This window comes from Pollachius pollachius (genome assembly GCF_949987615.1).
Source record: "Pollachius pollachius genome assembly, chromosome: 19".
NCBI lineage: Eukaryota > Metazoa > Chordata > Actinopteri > Gadiformes > Gadidae > Pollachius > Pollachius pollachius.
In genome coordinates, this window is record NC_136952.1 from 9,323,468 (window position 1) to 9,343,472 (window position 20,005).

General features: G+C 42.9%; 4 protein-coding genes across 8 annotated transcripts in view; 3 read left to right on the forward strand and 1 right to left on the reverse strand.

Moving 5' to 3' along the window:
- Positions 1-7,852, reverse strand: part of pald1a (phosphatase domain containing paladin 1a) — a 41,572-nt gene extending 33,720 nt beyond the window's left edge. For 2 of the 4 annotated variants that reach the window (XM_079756473.1, XM_079756470.1), the window contains exon 1: positions 4,434-4,587. The gene's annotated coding sequence lies outside the window, so the exon portion shown is untranslated. Of the gene's footprint in view, positions 1-1,075; positions 1,134-4,433; positions 4,588-7,714 lie in introns of those variants that run through there. The other 2 variants (XM_079756471.1, XM_079756472.1) reach the window with 2 other exon arrangements.
- A 651-nt stretch (positions 7,853-8,503) lies between these two features.
- On the forward strand, positions 8,504-11,248 carry ndr2 (nodal-related 2; the record flags this gene model as incomplete). The annotated part of the gene is made up of 3 exons (XM_079756816.1): positions 8,504-8,768; positions 9,982-10,787; positions 11,096-11,248. The coding sequence occupies 3 exons, from the start codon at positions 8,504-8,506 to the stop codon at positions 11,246-11,248; spliced, it is 1,224 nt and encodes a 407-aa protein (XP_079612942.1).
- Positions 11,249-12,692: 1,444 nt separating this feature from the next.
- Positions 12,693-15,302, forward strand: lrrc20 (leucine rich repeat containing 20). 2 transcript variants are annotated; one of them, XM_079756490.1, is made up of 5 exons: positions 12,693-12,922; positions 13,376-13,459; positions 13,749-13,898; positions 14,116-14,283; positions 14,724-15,302. In XM_079756490.1, the coding sequence occupies exons 2-5, from the start codon at positions 13,390-13,392 to the stop codon at positions 14,858-14,860; spliced, it is 525 nt and encodes a 174-aa protein (XP_079612616.1). In that variant the 5' UTR covers positions 12,693-12,922; positions 13,376-13,389; the 3' UTR covers positions 14,861-15,302. The 2 variants fall into 2 exon arrangements, with proteins under 2 accessions (XP_079612616.1, XP_079612617.1); XM_079756491.1 differs by having other exon boundaries at positions 12,693-12,918.
- An 858-nt stretch (positions 15,303-16,160) lies between these two features.
- ppa1a (inorganic pyrophosphatase 1a) lies at positions 16,161-19,137 on the forward strand (the record flags this gene model as incomplete). Its single annotated transcript, XM_079756485.1, has 11 exons — positions 16,161-16,221; positions 16,493-16,557; positions 16,832-16,885; positions 17,146-17,265; positions 17,392-17,478; positions 17,556-17,682; positions 17,908-18,035; positions 18,123-18,208; positions 18,500-18,569; positions 18,929-18,968; positions 19,109-19,137. 11 exons carry the CDS (start codon positions 16,161-16,163, stop codon positions 19,135-19,137), a joined length of 867 nt encoding a protein of 288 aa, XP_079612611.1.
- Positions 19,138-20,005: the final 868 nt, after the last annotated feature.

Below are 20,005 nucleotides of genomic sequence, written 5' to 3' on the forward strand. Positions count from 1 at the left end.
CACGTCTCACCAGCCCCGAGGGAATCAACATCTTTTGGACTATCTCCAAGAGAGAGATAGGGGTGTGTGTACGCACACACGGTCAAACCCTCAATAACAATCACACACACACGCACACGCACACGCACACACACACACACCTCAAAAGATCACCTGCACACCTACACACAAAATGTTCTCACACACACACACACACACACACACACACACACACACACACACACACACACACACACACACACACACACACACACACACACACACACACACACACACACACACACACACACACACGAGAAGGAGAACTGTTGCATTGTGGAAGGGCACGGCGAGTCTAGCAGACGACATCAAAGTTGGGACAGAAGCTGAGAGAGCAAATCAAGAGCTGCCCGCTTAAAAGCAACTGGGTGTGAACTGAAGCCTGGGCCCACTCTCCCTGGAGAGGCCTGGAGAGAAATGAATTGAGTCACTCCAGCAACCCCACTACTACCACCTCTACCACCACCAGCAGTAGCAGCAGCCCCCTGCCACCACCCCCACCCAACCAGCCCATTGTTGTGTCTGGCAGTGTGCAAGAGAAGGTCAATTCTTGACTTGACTCTGGAAGGTACTTAGGCTCCCCCCACCCCACACAATGTGACCTGATCCCAGGGCTTCTGTGAGCTTGCTTTAAAGAAGGGAGAGAAAAAAAGAAAAGGACTGGCCGAGAGGTCCTATAAAAAGCAGACGGGGGAGGAAGAAAAAGACCAAAAATGGTCTTGAGTGATTTGCTGAACCAAAGAAAATGTGGAAATGTGGAACAGCGATCAAGAAGTTGTCAAATAAACAAGCACGGAGCAAACTAATGCTTGTAATAAAATATAATAAAAGTACTTAATGCCTGTTTGAAAGACTTTCAATGAGCACTATGCTCACCAAACGTTTCCTTTTCTTCGCTAAAGGCTGCGCAGTAATTAGAAATACGTTCCGTTACAATCGACCCCGTTCTGTACCCCCTCCACCAGGCCGCATACTCTAAAAAGACACACACACACACACACACACACACACACACTAGTAGTAAAGGACGTCTTACATCTTGGGTGGCGAGCGACCTGCACCACCATCTCCAGATGCTTTCCTGAGCCCTCCGATTCTCGCCATGTTCCAACCCAGAGTGTGTGAACTGGGCACCGCGCATCCAAGACGAAACCCCCGTCTTCCGCCCTCCCAATCCCCTCCTCCGCAGCCCTCCTTGCACAGGAGGAAACTCCCCCCCACACCCCTCCCACCACAGCCCCCTCTACAGAAACCTCAGGATACCCTGTTGCTCGCCCGTGGGCCGCAGTGTATCTCCTCTCACTCTCTCTCTCACCCCCCCCCCCCCCCCCCCCCCCCCCCCGTCTCCATCTCAGATGTCCCGGAGAGCGTGTTTCACATGAAACACTCCGGTGGCCCGCCACAGCGCTGACATGAAAGGCTACATGCCGGTACATCTGGAGGCCAGATGCCTCGAGGCTCTGGCTCCCTTTTCGTAAAAGGTCCGGCCCGACTGGCGCACGGAGACCACACAATTCTGCCTTTTGTTCCATAAAGTATGCAACCCCAAGCAAACACATCACCAGGGACAGATGGGCCGTGGACAGCAGAGAGGGGACATGCTTCTAAAGCAGCGATCGACACTGACCTCCACCCCTCCAAGAGCACCGCGATTTATTTCAAAGGAGAGAACAAGGGGTTGATATTTTGCTGATAGAAGGTTTTTTGGTTTTAGATTTGACTTCTCAAAACATGTCAAACCGAGTTTCCCTGCAGGAAAACAAGCCTTGTTGAAGACATAACTCACACTTCCACATTTTGTTTGAGTTAAGTTCACAGCCTTCAGATGCGTTTCAATAACAACCCATGTGGTCCCCACCCCTTCCTAGCACAATCTATGCAATTTCTTAGGAACTGGGTCCCTGTGACATGGCTTGCTATCCAGGCCGATCTCGGGCATTGGCAGAAGAGTGGCGGGGGCGAGTAGGAGGCGGTCGGAAGCCTGGTTAGAAATAACTGTTAGTCAGTCATAAACATCCTCCTGGAGACCCAATCAGGGCGGCTCGTCAGAGGGCCCGTCGACTCCGTATTAGAGACACTACTGTACAACACACAGGCGCGACAAAAGATAAGAAAAAGCAGGGTCGAATCCGACTTTGCCGAAAGATTCTGTAAATAAAACGCGAATAAAACATAGGGTTTTCAGCAAACTAAACAGCCTACACAAGGTCAGTGGGGCCCGACCCTCCGTATGGCACCTCTGGTACTTTAAGGCTGCATGTGGACGCTCCACTAATTACAGCCGGCCAGAAGTGCACCGCTATTTTAAAAACATGGAGGACGCCAAACCCCACTGATGGCAGGCCAACGGAACAGAGAGGCTGGCGAGCAAACCCGAGAGCCTCTCGCCTCGTACCGCAAGCACGGCTCCATTCAGGGCCATCCCATTTAAATTCTACCGGTGTCCCGCATGCGCCATCGTTTGCAGCTCCTGCAGACAAAAGGCTCTAAATGTGGACAGGAAGGAGGGTGCAGCTGCAGGATACATCTGTTGGTGGCCGGTCTTCATATGAGGAAGGATGCAGAACGCTCCTCATTCACAGGAGACATGGGGGGGGGGGGAGATGGGGGGTCCCGGCCATAGTGGGGCTTTCATTTCAAATCTGTTGCCCTTGCCCTCTGATGTTTTGATATCTGTGATGCGATTATGAGGGAGCATGGGTGCATGCAAGAACAACCCAAATGAACATGCGTGTACGAACACACACACACACACACACACACACACACACACACACACACACACACACACACACACACACACACACACACACACACACACACACACACACACACACACACACACACACACACACACACACACACACACACACACGTTCTTGGCTGCCCTTAAAACCTGGGCTCTTCTCGTTTCCACAGAGTTAGTTCCGGCAGCGTGACAAAGCCCAGAATGAGACAGTCTTGTAGCCTCCAGAATAACAGAACATGCTGGCATCTGTGGTCACGTTGGCTGGGGATGTGAAAAAGGGGAAATCAGACCATATTCTTAAAAGGTCATCATCACTTCCAGACTTCACACCAGCTTAAATCTCAAGCACAGCTTCTGCAGAAGCCTCAAATCAAATATTTCAGTGTATGGTGGGTTAGGTAGAGGACGGCTATGGAGAGGACTCAATGCTGTTGCACAGTTATAACCGTTGAACTGGAGAACACACACATCAAGACATACACTGACCCACGCACACCGACAAACACACCCACACAGCTTTGATATATAAAACATTTGATCATCAGGTGCAGCAGAGTCTAACGGGAAACCAGAGATAAGGACAGATTGAGTAAGGTCTGTGTAGAGGAAGTGTTTGCACACCCAGACAGGAAATGCTTAGCTGGATCCTATTGAAACTTCTTCCTTGCAGCTGCTCGTCTTTCAACCAGCATGAAAAGGGGTTACAGAAAAGTGTGTCTCCCCAGCATAATGCTAGTTTCTCAATCAAACATCAGAGTGGTACACGGAAATGAGGCAAGTACTTCCTCCAAACATCCTTAGTCCCGTAGAACCGTTTGAATACGTTGTGCCTTCACGTACACTCACACTATTGAAGTCAACAGGCAGTTTGGGTTGGAAAACGTTGAATGTCGCCCACAAAGTGGCTGAGGCAACAGGAATCCATGCTGTTCAGTTAGAGGATGTAATTGGCAAGTACACAGTTCGATTTTAAACCAAGAGGCAATATTCTGACAAAGGATCACTTAATGTCATATAGTGATGATAATGACGTCCAAAACCCTCACCACTGGAATTTCCAAAGTCTTTTATTCCATTGGCCATTTATTTTAATGTGACACACAAATCATGTGCTCACAGTTCAGATTGGATTTTTCTTCAGCGTTCAGTGGCTAAAAAAAGGGTGCACAGATCTATTTTTACAACTGTGCCTGTAATTTATTTCATTCCGAGATGCCAATCCACTGTGATTTCAGGGCTGAGGTAATGTGGCTTTCTTTTTTGTCAAACCAAACGTCTGACCGCAATTCTGTCGGCAGATGCTTATGTCCGTCTGACGGAATATTACAGTCCTAAATATCCCAAACAAAGTCAACGTTTATTTCAACATTTACGACGGTCAAGTTCCCATTGATATAAAATGGCAACTTGGTAAGTTAATGGCATGGATATCAGGATTCCGGCACATGAGAAATGACCTCACAGTAAACCTCTAAATTACGTCAAAACAAAATGCCAATCAAAGCGTCATCGAATGGGAGACATTTAACCCCAACACTTTCAGCTGAATATGAAGTACCCTCACAAACGTTGACACAAGTCTCCTGATATCTCTACACATCACAGCAGCTATGTTCCAATCCCCCGGTTAACAAAGATCACATACCTGATTCCTGGTTGCTCTGTATACCATCCAAGTGCTTGCCTGTTCTGTCGGCAGCAAACGCGTACAAAAAGCGATGTGCTCAAAAGTGGAAAAATTACAGCTTTCCAGTTGCAGCGACAGCAGCAGCGCTCCTAGCCAAACATCCTTCCAGCGCTCTGTATGTGTGAGTCTGTGAGGCTAATCTCTGCCCCCCCCCACCCCCCCTCCCTCCCAGCTCTCCTTCCACTCCTCCACTGCTGCCCACTAACCAAGCGACGGTGGACAGAGATGGTTTCATCAACGGGTCCTCATAAATATGCCTGGTGAGTCGTTGAGAGGCACTGTTCGCTGCGAGACAAGAGTGCCGTCCGTCCGTCGGCTTACACGGTCCAAGAAGATATGCAGGGAGAGATGAAGTGAAACACAGAGAGAGCGAGGGAGAGGAGAGGGAGAGGGAGAGAGAGAGAGAGAGAGAGAGAAAACCCACAGCTTCACAGTCTGAGGGACAGAATAATGCTGTTACGTTCCCCTCGTGTATTTTGCCCAGTTATTGTTATACGTGCGCGCCAGACGCAGGCATGCGGCGGATTTGGCGCGCCTGTGTTTGTGTGTAACTGTGAGTGTCTGAGAGGAGGAAGAGGAGGTGGTGGTGGAGGCGGAACCCAGGAAGGCTTACTCATCAAGCTCGTCCGTGTCCAATCGCTCAGCGAGGCTCCTGGCAACACAATGCCTCCCACACATGAACGACCCTTACTCCCCCTCCGTGCCCGTCTCAAAAGCACAGGACCTAATGCACCATTCAGACGTATTCAATAAAATACATACAGATCTAACAACCCCCCCCCCCCAGGGAGATAAATCATGAGTGCACCCCCACCCCCTCCCCCCTGCCACCCTTGCAAAAGCCCCCCCACACAACACACAGGTGACGCCATGTAAGCCTAATTCATTAGGATGTTCTAATTACTTCATTCATTAGCTGTTAACACATGCGATGTTGGAGGGCAAATAAGCTTACAGCTGGGCAAATACTCTGACTTAAGCTTTTGCGCTTTGGTTGCAATGGGCTGCGTTTTGCACCTCCGACCCAAGGGTCTTGCGCTGTATGGACAGCAGACGCAACACACAATACCAAACATTGTGATATACGTTTGAATGTAAACTTGAAAAGTCATTATTTACTTGTAAGACAATTCTGACCAACTATATAAATACATACATAGCATTTATAGAGTTGCAAGCGAACTGGACATGCCCCTGAGAGAATTTGCCAAATAAACCATTCCACTATGATTCTTAATAATCAGCTCCCTCAGATGGAAACAACATATTTACAAATAACTACTAAAGACAGCAAGATAACATTTAAGACATTGACAGTTACTTTGAATGAACCACCACTACTGCCACACCTGTTCCTTCCTTCCTGCAACGGAAGGATGTGACGCGGGCTAATACTTTGATGAAATACTCACAGACCGCAGTTTATAATATAAAAAACTGGTAATGTGCAGCCAGTGGGCAAGGCACAAGACACATGTCAGCAGTAAAATATTGAGAAATGTTTCCCAGAAACCCAGAAGTAAAAAATACATGATTTAGATCATTTAAGATTTGCTGATATTACTTTTTATGGGTTACATTTATGGAAAATGCTATCTTGATTTATTCCCAGAATGGTGATACACTGCAATAACAAACTGAAACCAGATGAAAACATCCAGATGAAGACATACTCTGAAAGATTTGAGGAAACATCCTCCCTTTGCCAAAGTGAAAACAAACAGAGCCTACAGATGAAGATCACCTGTTCTTACTCCTCACTTTCAGTGGATTATTGCAAAAACAAAACCATGAAAAAATGATAATTTGGAAACCACCTTTTTTCTTTAACTAGGCAGAGCAGATGGGGAGATGACATCCAGAAGTTCATGTTCATGTTTCAGCAATAATATGTCTTTACATGTTACTCATCCAGAACTATTCTTATCATATTCATAGTCCTACCAACCATCTTGACATAGGCGTATGTGTTTAACTATTTCCACATTTGCTCCTTAATAATTATATTAATAATCAACATAAGCTTAGGATTTCAGAATTGTATGTGTGTGAGAACATCAGCCAATCCTCATTAGAGTATCTTACTTAATTGGCACATAATCAATTAACAAAGCACATTAGAAATACTACAGAGATGTATGTAGCAATTTGGTATACGAAATCGAAGAAAATTCCAAAATGTTGAAATCGGTTTTTTTATGGACAAACCACATAAAGGGGCTTACAATAATCCAGACAACCATTAGACCTTTGAACTTGTCATTACATTCATGTGCGTATCGTTTTGTTATTAAACAGCATGTGGTAGGTGTCTCAAAGAAGGAAAATGTGGGGACTAACCAATCAGTTAGATAGGTAATAGGGTTCTTCAATGATTTAACTAAATTGTCATGTCTCATTATAAGACCATATAGAAATGGTAGTTCAGATATAAATGCAAGTAAAACAATAGCTTACGTTGGCCCGGGCATGCTATTAAAATACAAATAAAATATAAATTAGTAGTTTGATCAATATTAATGGTTCAGTGATTGCGATCAATGAGTAGGCCCATCATCTTCTCGCCCCCTTGATTAATTACGATGTTAAAAGCTTGATCTCTTTTGACAAAATGCAGTTTCTGTGCTAAAGATGCAACGATGATCATGTGAACGGGAAAACCGTTCTTCAATCGGCTAAATCCTACCAAAGAAAATGAAACACATCAAAAGCACCGACGGACCGTTCATTTAACTCGACCCCACGTTAAGAGTTGTCAATATCCATATAAGTTTAGCATGTCTAAATACATATAGGAAACGCGCTTTGATGTATTTCCATGTGTTTCCCTGTTTCTGTCACGGGGTTATCCGTGGACTTGTACTGGGAGACAACCCGCGCAGGAAAAGCATCTTAAGACGGGTGCTTTGGGGTAAGGTCTCGGGGTGAGGGCAGGAGCAGGAGTGTATATGAATCTCGGGGCTGACATCTTTGAACGCTGCCGCCCGAGGGAACCTCGAGGAGGCGAGCACATGCACGCTTTACACCTATAAACATTCACGAAACACTGATGAAACCAGTTGTGGTTTGCTCTGACAAAGGTGAACAGCCAACAACACGTCCACCTGAGGCGAGCTACGCAATATTACGGGTTATCGCAGCTTTTTTTTTCTTTACACGGACGTCAACTTTCGGCCGTACCGTTTGGCGAGTCGTAGGGGGACCCTGGAAACAACAGCAGTAAACTTTATACTACTCACCATTTCAGCACTCGCTACAAAAGGCTTGCACTAACAAGGCATGTCTTCTTGGGGTTCCGTTCTTCGGTGCATGAGCTATTAAAGTCCCGGCTTTCTATTTGCACACATGGAAAACATCCATTGATATTTTTTTCTGACCCAAATCTCTGAAGGAAAGGATTCCACTATCTGAATAAAGGACGGACGGAGCATGCGCAATTCATGCTCGGTTTACCCCACTCACAATATATGAAACGCACATCATGACTTCTTCAATTGCATATATTTTGAATACGGTATAAACATAGATTTATAAGATGAACATGTCAACATAATAAGAAGAATGGCTAGATAATTACCATAAGCGGATTTTTCTTTAAAAAATGAACAATATGAGAAACAAGGGAATAATACCCAAAACGCAGTTATTATGATGCTAGATTAACCAATTAGATAAATGTATGTTTAATAGTCACAGAAGGCCCCGTGAGAGTAATGAGCTGGGATCTGTGCCCCCTAGTTAACACACACCTATCTAAAGAGGATGTACTAAAGAGATGAAACAATAATGGAGATGAGATAGTCCCAACCGAAGAATATGGTACAAACAGTGGCGCTCATTGTAAATATGCTCTCAGGGACCCTCATTAACAAATGAATGGATGATGACCTGTCAGGTCGCGAGTCCTGAAGACGCATGTCAATTTCCTTTAATGTTCTCAACTACTTGTTAAATATGCAAGAGGTGCTGAGGGTATATAAGACACCCTAATCTCTCAGGATGGAATTTGTCATCACCGTGGCTGAAGCATGCACTCACTCGGAGCTCTAGGTGCGCTGCTGCACGCATCTTTCCTTGTGTTACTGGTTCAGGGGATTCATAAGACGAGAGATAACGCGTACAAGAGGTCGTTGCATCGTTTTCCCGCGGTGGACCGCACAACTGGATTTCACCTGCCGATCTATATGGTTCACCTCTACCGGAATTTCAGATCCAATTTATCTCGACCCATGGATACTATGGAGCAGACAGCAGTTAAGCAGGCGGATACTGTGAAGAGTGTGATGGCGAAAAGTAAGACCCGTTTTTATTTGCTTATTTGATTGTGTTTTTGGAAGTGGAACTGATGCATATTTGAATGGTAGGATATTGAATGTATCCTAATAGTTGGATTTAATTGCATCTGAGTCAATATTGAGATAAAATATATAATAGGACTGTTTTTCCTGCAATTAGAATGAATAAACCCAATAGTCTTGTTTTATTATTTCATTTAGGACACTTAGGTCTAGTTTTCTTTCCAATTCCTTCTTCAACCTTTTTTTCTTGAACTGTTTCTAAGCTTTTGTTGGAAAAAAATTGACAATTTCTCAACTTGACATAAGACATGAAACGTAAAGGCCGTTGAAATGTTAGTGTTTTCTACTTAAGTATAGGACTCCCTTAATAGACTGTCAAAGCCGTCCGCCAGACGAACTGGCTTTCAATCCACATTCGTGTTTGGCTCAATAACCCCAGTGGGGATCAGCGTGTGAAAAGACTGGTTTTCAGTCTAATTCTCAAAGCAAACCGCTTTTTCTTAAATAGGTGATGTTGATTAGCTATCTTGCCAGACATCCCCTATACAAATCTCTTGTTAACTCAAATCAACAACTTCCCTTAGTTCTTTTCACACTTTGCTTGATTAGATTAGAAGCTGGACATCTTAGCAGAGGCGGGATTTAACTTGATGCACTGGAAAACCAACGAAGTTTACCCTCCCTGGCAAATCCAATTTCACAACAGTGTTAGGTGTTAGAGTTCTTACCTATTTGTTTGAATGAGGATATGCAGAAGCCCAGAAAGCCATGTATGTGTTAAATGATTGGTTTCGACCCGGTGTTTGCTTTGAGTGGATTAATAGCGGCAGCCTCACACACTGAAATGTAAGCACCCTCGTTACAAATTAAGATGAGTTGAACTTTTAATCAACAGTGTAATTCAATGGATCAGTACGATGGGCGATGCAGTTGCAAAATGTTTGAAACGCTTTCATCTCTTAAATAAATGACGTACCCCCCCCCCCCCCCTTCCTATGAATCACACATTTATTCGTAGCCCAATTTACTTAAAAGCGCCCATGACTTTTTATGCCCAATCCAGTTTATAGTGGATTTTTTTTAGGTCTTTATCAAATAGCTTGTGTTTTTTTACATGTGTTATTTATGCTGATATAGGTGCATTCCTTTTACATTCATTACACCGTGAACCATCACTAAACATTGTCCACTTCCATCCCTTCCCCCAGATGTGACCTACAGACATAGACGCTGGATGGCGACCTTTAACCTCCACACGCTGGTGGCCGAGAAGCAGATCCAGGCGGCCGAGCTGCGGATCAGACTCCCGCGCTCCGAGAGCGTGACCAACATCTCCGTGGACATCTACCACCAGCAGGACCGGCCCTGCCACCCGGGCCGGGCCTGCCACCGGCCCCAGCTGGTGGGCTCACTCACGGCAGCGGCAGTGATCAGCTCGTCCCAGAGCTGGAAGGTGTTCAACGTGACCGCCCCCCTGCTGCGCTGGCTCCAGGAGAACCAGCCGTCCAGGGGCCGACGCAAAAGTGGCCCCGCCAAGAAGTGGAGGAAGGGGAAAGCGGAGACGAGGGGAGGCCCGCCGTCGGCTCCTCTCCCTCCCAAGCCCGCCCCCCCCGGGGGCCCCAAGAGGGAGCTGGGGATGAGTGACCGCGCCCTGCTGGTGGTCTTCTCTCACACGGGCCTGGACGAGGACTCCAAGGCCAAGGCCAGCCTCCTGCACACGGCCGAGCAGTCCAGGTTCTGGTCCCCCGCCGAGAACAGGAAGGCTGAGGGCCGCAAGAGGCAGCGCAGCAAGCGGGGTCAGAGGGAGCACGTGGCCAGGGGCCCCCAGGGGTCCAGCAGAGCGGGCGGGGACAAGGTGCTCTGTCGAAGGGTCGACCTGCAAGTGGACTTCAACCAAATCGGCTGGGGCTCGTGGATCATCTTCCCCAAGAGATACAACGCGTACCGGTGCGAGGGGGACTGTCCCAGCCCTCTGGGGGAGGACCTGAACCCCACCAATCACGCGTACATGCAGGTCAGCGTTGTGTCTGCGGCTGAAATGCACCGCCATATGTCTAGGTGTCATTCACTCGTCCGTAGAACCAAACAGTTTTGTAATAATACAATTGTAACCGATTAGCTCGTTTTACGATCTGGAAGCAAGGGTAGATTAATAGTAAAATAAATTATATGTGTATATCTGTGTCACAAACCCCATTGAAGCATAACAATCAAGTAGCCACAGTTTGATTGTGCTTGACAGACAAGCGGTTTAATCAGAGAGCGCAATATATCTTGCTAAATGTGTGTACTAACGTGCATATCTTATTTCTATTCGTTCAGAGTCTACTGAAACACTTCCATCCGGACCGCGTGGTTTCGCCCTGCTGCGCTCCGACCAAGATGAGTCCTCTCAGTATGCTCTACTACGAGAACGGAGAGATGCTCCTCAGACACCACGAAGACATGATTGTGGACGAGTGTGGCTGTCAATAAGAGACTATAAACAGGTGACACATTGGCAGGCCGCTTAGTTGGCTACAGAGGTAAAAGACATGTGTAGCGAGGAAGACACTGAACCAGAACACTTAGCTTCGGCCCAGTGTTTGGCCGGAGGGATAAAGCGCTTGATGTGCACAGAGTTTTATGGTAATTAGTTTAGTTTATCAGAGAATACATTTTGAGTGTGTCAAAATGTATTCAAACTATAACCCAGCTTGAAAAATAAAGAAAAAGTTAATGTTTAACCAAGCTTTCCCATACAATGACTTAAAGTCATTGATATCCATAAAAATGTGTTTGTTTATACCACTTGGTTAATTTTCCAACACAAAATGGTGATAATATTTTACGCCAGCACTGTTTCTGTTTTTATTGTATTCTCAATTTGTATTGCTGTAAATTATGTATATTTATTGTAAATATTAAAAAGTGTGCATATTTATGGAAATGACTCAGTTTTACTAAATTGTACCCTATTTTACAACTTGTATGCTGTATCTTTTTACATTTCATATGGTGTTAATAAGTAGAATTTACTGTACACATATATATAAAAGCATACACATTATATGTAAAGGAACAATGATGTATCCTGAATTGTTATTTGACAAACTACAAATCAGCAACATAGTTTTCTGTTATCTTGTCAACACTGTCTCATTGTAACAAAAGCATCGACACCATCCCCAAAGAACTGGACTATTCTGGTTTTGAATGACAGCTCTCCATTTCTCTTGACAATTAACCATAGCCTTTTCTATTGGAGGTACAGTGACTTTGCAAATAGGCAAAATCTAGCCAGTACTACATACTAGGTTTGTTATGGCATAGGGGTGCGAATGCCTTGTCGTCAAGACTGTTCCAGTTTATTGAAAATACATGAAAGGTTGGGTCGTGTTGGGATTCCAACGGATTCAATACGATACTGAAGAGGGCTTCTACAATTCAGAATTTACAGGTAATACTGGATTTAACAAATACGTTTTCTTTGTCAATCTGAATGCCACAAGCTCACTCAACTTAAAGTAAGGTTAAAACGGTTGGATATTAAAATACAATAAAAAACGAATTAGCCTATAAGTGAAGAAAATCTACGCTTCAATTATGAACTCATAGTCTGAAAAATATATTGTTAGAATAATCTAGGCTCTTGTGGTCTGACAATATCACATTTCCAGAATAATTATAGGCCTACAATCTTTACATTTTTTCCGGACGAATATGGCTTACATAACATTTAATGAATCTTGCAAATGTACAAACAATTTTCTCTTATTAGGCAGAATATTTTTCAGTTATAGTCTATTTACAATGGTTATTGTGAAACTAGACTGCCATTTCGATGCGCAACTTTGAGGCGCCCGAATAATGCGTCTTGGGTAGCGCAACCTTCTCTTGATTATATCCAAAAAGTTGTATTGGGTTACTACACTGGTTATACAGTGTTTCTGTAACCTACAATTTATTAAAAAGAAACATTCGTGCAAAGATTTTAGGGTCAAAGGGGATATCATCTCTAGTTTGCGTCGTGATCCCCCGTGCTAAATATAATCTGTAACCTGAGTTGAGTGTAGTTTTGTGAATGAATAGATATGATTGGATAGCAGGCTGCTAAAGCTATTTTACATCTCCAGCTGTCAAACCCTGTTCAGTTTTCCGAAAGGGTAGGTAAGTTTCTTCTATACGTAGATCTATCTAGCCGTCCATTGTCTATCTATGTACTATCATAGCGATAGCAATCATTATTTCTTAGCACATAATGGGCCATTTGGGATAGCAGAGAAGCCCCTCTCAGCTTGCACACAACAATGTGGAGATTCAGCAGACCTTGGATTTCAATGTTGTCAATTTACCATCATCTTGAGAATGATGATATTCTCTTGATACTGATGATATTCTGTCCCTTACGAACAAAGACCTAAAATGACCTAAAAGTCATTTTAGGTTTTTCAACCTCAAATGTCAAACCTTCGTCTACTGTACATTTTGGCAGGCTTCCTGTTAGCCACATGTTTAAAGCCAAACATTGCCTTGTTCATTTGACGATCAAGTTATGTGGATTTGGTCGACTATCTGTCTTTTAGAATTGTTAACAGTGTACAAATGCTTTATTTGCCTCAGGAATATACTGAAAAATGGCTGAGGCAGTCGCAAATGTGGCCCGAAGAGTTAATGAGACTGTAGAGGAAGGAAAGGATTATTTAGGTAAGACTGAGCTCTTTCTCTCGATACTTATCTCTCTTGTTCTCTACATTTGTTGTATTTTCTGTATGAGAAGAATGATGAAATGCAAAGCCATTGGCACCACCATATATGTACATGTCCAGGAGTGCACCAGCTTCATGCAATTTAAGTATTCACCAGTAGATGGTGCTCACGGCTTTGATGTATAAGAGTTTATTTGAATTGTACAACTCGCATGTTATCAAGAAATTGTATGTAAACGGTTAATGCGGTTAATAAACCATATATATATTTTTTCCTTTTCCTCAAGACCTGTCAAACTGCAAGTTAATAAATTTCCCAGACGGTGTATTCAAGATCCTTAAAAGCGTCATAGAAAACATTCATGTTGTAACATTGGCTGACAACGTGATGAAGGTCATCTCCAGCAAATTCTTTGGCTCCTTTACCCATCTACAAGGTACGTGTCGTCTCTGTTTTCTTTTGAGTGGCTTATGCTGCCATAAATATTTATACATAAATATACATTATATATTATTATATACATATTACAATAAACAAAAAAGCTCAGAGTATGCAGTGTGCTTTCAATGTTGAGTGTGTTATGCCATGTTATTCACCCAACAAAACCTTTTTAATTGAAATGTACTATATCACTTGCATCATGACCCTTGCAGAGTTGGATCTGCATTGCAATGTTCTCACCAAACTGCCTGACGCTGTGGCCGACGTGGAACACTTAAAGGTCATCGATCTGGCCAATAACAAGTTCTCCGTGTTCCCGGAGAAGCTCTTAGAAATAGCCACCCTGGAGACCATTAACCTGGAGGGGAATAGCATCACAGGTAATGATGCAGTATGTGGTGTACCGTGTATTTAACCATTGAGCAGATACTTTTATCCAAGAGCAACTTTACAGTGAGCAGCAAAAGCAAGGAGGTGCTAAGATATCTTGCTCAAGGATGCCTTCAGGTCAACTGCAGACAGTGCTGCCTGGGATCGAACCGACCACCTTTCGGCTGGGAGTCGAAAGGAAGCTTCTATGCTTCATTTTTAAGAATGAACTTTGAAAGTATGACTCACCTAAAAGTACTCACAAGCAGATTAGGTGTAAACATAGTATATGATGTTTTAACATTCGATACGTTTTAAATCGTATTAAGTGAATAAAGTGCATTTTGCATGTTTATAAAAAGGGTTGATTGGTTCTAATGATAAGATAAGGCTTGTGTAGACTCAACATCCACTCACTGACACAGCGTGTTGTTTGCCTTCCACCCCACAGAGATCCCAGTGGAGAGGCTTTCCGCCATGCCTGCACTGAAGTGGATAAACGTCAAGGCGAATCCTTTGGACAAAGACACTCTGACTGCTCTGCAAAGTCCCCACCAATTTGAAATTCTGTTTACAGTCGATGCTTGAGCAAGCGCTTCCTAGAGGGTCGTCACATGACGAGTTGTCTTTTTTTTAAACTCAATTTAGGATTTTTTTAACTGTGCCTCACGATGGAAAATACATTTCGTCCTGGAGTGTAACAGAGCATGGATTTATACGATTAGGGAGTGGAAATAAAGATAAAGGCCGACGTTGACAAGGATTTGTAACTTCCAACGTATATGTGGTGCTATGGCATTTAAGCTGGAAGAGAGTGGAAGCTGTTGTTTGGATGTCTTGGATTACTTTCTGTTGGACCAGTGTAACAATAATTAGGGTGACGTGGCAATTTATTTTCCTCAATGCCGCTTGTTGATTTTATTACGACCTATGGTTTTCATTTGATAAAAGAAAGACATCATGGTGACTGTTTACATGTTATTTATGAACTTTGGAGACTGAAGTGTTTTAATTAAACATTTGCTGATCATTTCCTTCCACAAAGATGTGTTTATTCACCCTGAAATGTTCATCAATTTGTGTACCTTGGTTTATTAACTACATAATAATCGATATGACAGTGAGACATAGTAGTGCACTCTTTTCTAAACGTACCTAATCTTTCTCGATTATTTAAGAAATGTATGAACTTATTAATTAACGGCTAATATGAAAAGAATAACTATCGTATATACTACTATGTATGTTTTATTTGTATCCATAAAGTATCTTTGCAAAATACTCAATTGACATAAATGCAGTTTTAAACAAACCACCTCATATACTTAGTTTGACCCTTCTAAGTTGCACCCTTAAATACATGATCAAACAGTGAAACAAAGAGGCCAAATGTCCTAACTTAGCAGCCCCACTAATCCCTCTTCTTAATTGGTTTACTAGTAACACAGGTCAGCCCCATCTGTTTTTGATCGTGTGAATGTCTGCAAGTGCTCTCAGGAAATGCAATTGGGGAAAAGAAAACACTTACGTCACTCAGCGCAGAATATATATCTGGTAACCATGGAACCAACGTGTACTAAAGCTGCACTGAGGATGAAGCAAAGATAAACACGCTCTTCTCCCTCTCAAACCACTTTTCCTTGACTCTTGAGTCCACATGACTGGCGGCATCCTATCTCACTGAGAAAAAATATGAGAAAGCCATGGTGCCTACCTACCACCTCCAGGATTGTGTCACATGCATAACACCATTGATCCCTGTGTGTCGATGCTTGCCTACCCTTCCTGTCCTGTCACAGTCAGGACTTAAGGTCGTGGCCAAGAGAGCTGCTTACCTCTGCCTCTATATCCTATCACGGTGCACACTTGTTTTGAAACTGCAACAGCCATGAGCTATTCTATCGAGCAGAGGGGCAGGCCAAATACCCCGGACTACAGGGTGTACTTCAGTAAGTAGTTATCTTGTTTTATCATTAAGACTGTTGATCAAGTGGTGAGCAGAACACCATACGCATTATTTTTGCAAGGCTAATCCCATTCAAAGGTTCCTGCCTTATTATATCTCACTACTACTACTACTACTACTACTACTACTACTGCTACTACTACTACTACTACTACTACAACTACTACTACTACTACTACTACTAGTACTTCTAGTGGTACTACTATTACTAACAATACTATGCATAATGTATGGACACATCTCTCTTTGTGTAGAAAACTCTGAGGGAAAGTATATTTCTCCATTCCACGACATACCGATCTACGCCGATGAAGCACAGGTGAGAAACGTGTCTCATTCCATTGTAGATACCTGCATATAGAGATGGGAAGGTTTTTTTTTAAATGGTAATCATTGTGACACCTGTTCTCTTCATTGAACACACAATCACACAATAGGATTATGTGCTTTCTTAGAGAAAACCCTTGGGGTCATGGGAGGTTTGAATAAGTATAGTAGCCTTTTAGAGATACTGATAAGCTTTCCATTAAATCTGTCCAAAAGATGATTTAAGTGATGATTTTTAAGTGTACATTTATTATTTTATGCTTCAGAATATTTTCCATGCTGTGGTGGAGATTCCAAGGTGGACAAATGCAAAAATGGAGGTAATGTCTCCCAATATAAACATTCATCATCAATTTACATTCCGACCTATTTCTTAATTGATTAATTAATTTCAATATGGCAATATGATTAATATTATTAAAATATAACATTGTCTATTGTTGATTCTTTCCAATACAATATATGTATTTTGCGACAACACATGCCTAATAATGATTATTTCTCATAAATTCTAGTGCATTCTTGCATTTTAATGTTCTTTCGAAAATGTCTTTCCTCCACATTGTTGAATTGTTCTCAGATTGCCACCAAAGACGCTCTCAACCCACTGATACAGGACACCAAGAAGGGCAATCTACGTTATGTAGCCAATGTGTTTCCTCACAAGGGGTACATCTGGAACTACGGAGCCATCCCACAGGTAAATTCACCCCTTTTGAAAACCTTAAAAGAAGCATTCCCATGATGCATCATTAAACAGCTTTTTTTTTCCACCATTGTTTCAATGTGCTTGTGTCACATACATATTATGACCAACATGTGACAGACATGGGAGGACCCTGGACACAAGGACGGTGACACGGGATGCTGTGGCGATAACGACCCCATTGATATTTGTGACATAGGCAATAAGGTAAGAGAACGACTCATTCAGCTCTAGCCCAACTCCATAAAGAGTCCAACATTTTGACCCCATGATTTTTTGTCCAGGTTTGCACCCGAGGCGAGGTCATCAAAATCAAGGTGCTAGGCACCCTGGCTCTGATCGACGAAGGGGAGACTGACTGGAAGGTCATCGTGATCAATACAGAGGACCCAGAAGCGGCAGACTTTAACAGTAAGATTAATGTCTGCTCGCCTATTAAAATGATTTCCAAAATCCTATGTTATACATGGAAGGAAGGCTACATGTAATATTTATGAGGAATCATATGTCATGAGTGTAAATAAGACAAATAAGGAGTCATTAAAGAAATGTTATGCATACCTGATAGAGAGGGTAAGCCTACTAGTTGGTGACCACCAAATATTCAGGTGTCATTCTTTCTGCCCACCTGCTCAGGTATTGATGATGTCAGAAGACTCAAGCCGGGCTACCTTGAGGCCACTTTCGATTGGTTCAAGAGATACAAAGTCCCGGATGGAAAACCTGAAAACCAGTTTGCATTCAATGGAGAATTTAAAGACAGGGTACATAGAATTCAGACGTCACACTTAGCACGAAAGACACACACACACACCCAAAAGTGCTGAAATATAAGATGACTTGTGTTCCAGGACTTTGCCATTGAGACCGTGAAAAGTACTCATGAGTTCTGGAAGGCACTCGTTGGCAAGAAAACTGATGCTGGTGGATTAAATTGGTGAGGAGTTGGTTTGACCTGTACATCTTCTATCCACCATCACATCTCATAAACTGTACAGAAAAATAGTAGCAGTTCAGATAGTGAGTTAAGAATAGTAAAAAAAAACAAAAAAAGTAGAAGTATTTTGAAAGTTCAGTTGCTGGCCTTTTGCCTGATATATATGCTCTTCTGCAATTTTTTTTGGATATAAATGTAATATTTTGTATGCTATTTTCTACTAAGAAAGTTTTCCCCTTTCTCGTGCTCCCTTCTATATCTCCCGGGGCCTGGGGGGCCATGCCAAGTCAGCATGAACACCTGTGTCTTGGACAGTCCCTTCCAGTGCTCCAGCAGCGATGCCAAGGCCACAGTGGACGCAGTGAGCTCCTCTGGCTATCATCGGGTGTCATGTGACTAGACTGCCTGTGTTTCTCTGTGACAGTGAGCTGTCAAGAAGAAATAACAGCAGATTCAACTGAAATAACAAAATGGAGACTCATAAATAAAATAGTGGTATATATATATATATATATATATATATATATATATATATATACATGCATAAAGTGCCTGAAAAAACTGGTGATTTTGAAAGATTTTTATTTTAAAACCTTGACATATATATATATATAGGTTTTTTTGCAGTAGAAAAATGGAGGAGGAAGATTGCATTGCAGTTTTGCTTATTGTTTGTGTACTATATCTATTACCCCAATGCATGTTTTTTTTATCTTACAGGCTGCTGCTTTTGGAGCAGAGGAATGCATTCCAAATGCAGGTGTGTGTGTGTGTGTGTCTGTGTGTGTGTGTCTGTGTGTGTATGGGGGGGGGGGGGGGGGGGGGGGGAGACTCTTTTTATTTGCTTCCCCCAGCGATGACAAAGGATGTACAATATAAAAATCTTCTCTTCTCTTTCAGTTGACAAGAGCTTTTTCTATGAGAAGTAAGAAGGTCTGTGATGAAGACCTGAAGACTTTGATTGAATCCAATGATACTTGAAGATAACAGTGTGACATTTGATGTATCTCACCATAAAGCTATTAAACATCTTATATCACCATTGTCCAAACTGTTTTGTGTGGCAAATTAAATTTGGTCAATATGTTACATTTTCTTTCTAAAACACTATCGACAAGAGTGATACAAATATCAAAACCACACTCTCTAAAGTAGACATAACCAACAAACAGGCTATACAAAATAAATATACTTCATCTTTACCATAGGGATGAATCTTAACCCTGGATTGTGCATGAAATTGTAATAAGACAAAGGCTCTCCTGAAATCCAACGTAGGAGGGAGCAAGATTTGTAAAGTAAAAGTTGACCTGTATTGTAAATGGATTGAATGACTTATTGCATCCATTTATAATACCATTTTACTGTTCACCTCATCGGACACAAGGTGTCGTTGTTGCACCGAGTAACCGCACACACCGCGCAGAAGGGTTAGTGAGGGAACGAGCCGTTCCGGCTGTTTCCGAGGAGGAGGTCGCCTCCGTTAGTCTGTCAGCGGGCTTACAGGTGACGTCAGGTGAGTTGCATTCTGACAGCCGATTTACTGTCAGCACACATCGTGACATTTCTGTTCAATACCTCAACAGCGTGTTTGATCCATACTGTTTATTACCTGAATACAATCTTGTTCCAAATAAGGCCAAAGTGTAGAAGCCGTGAGGTGGTTTAACGAGCATGCTAATGCTTATAAACTAGCTTGTCATCCCATGCTAGTGTCTTAACTTTGTGTCCCGAGTACCGCGTCAATCCAACCTTAGCAGCATAGTACTGTTCAGACTCTAATGATCCGATGATTTT

Excerpts from the sequence above, each read along its gene's own strand:
- lrrc20 (XM_079756490.1), top strand. The coding sequence starts at position 13,390 with ATGGCTGAGGCAGTCGCAAATGTGGCCCGAAGAGTTAATGAGACTGTA. Across the intron at positions 13,460-13,748 it reads GGAAGGAAAGGATTATTTAG|ACCTGTCAAACTGCAAGTTA; the intron begins GTAAGACTGAGC and ends CTTTTCCTCAAG. Across the intron at positions 14,284-14,723 it reads GGAGGGGAATAGCATCACAG|AGATCCCAGTGGAGAGGCTT; the intron begins GTAATGATGCAG and ends TCCACCCCACAG.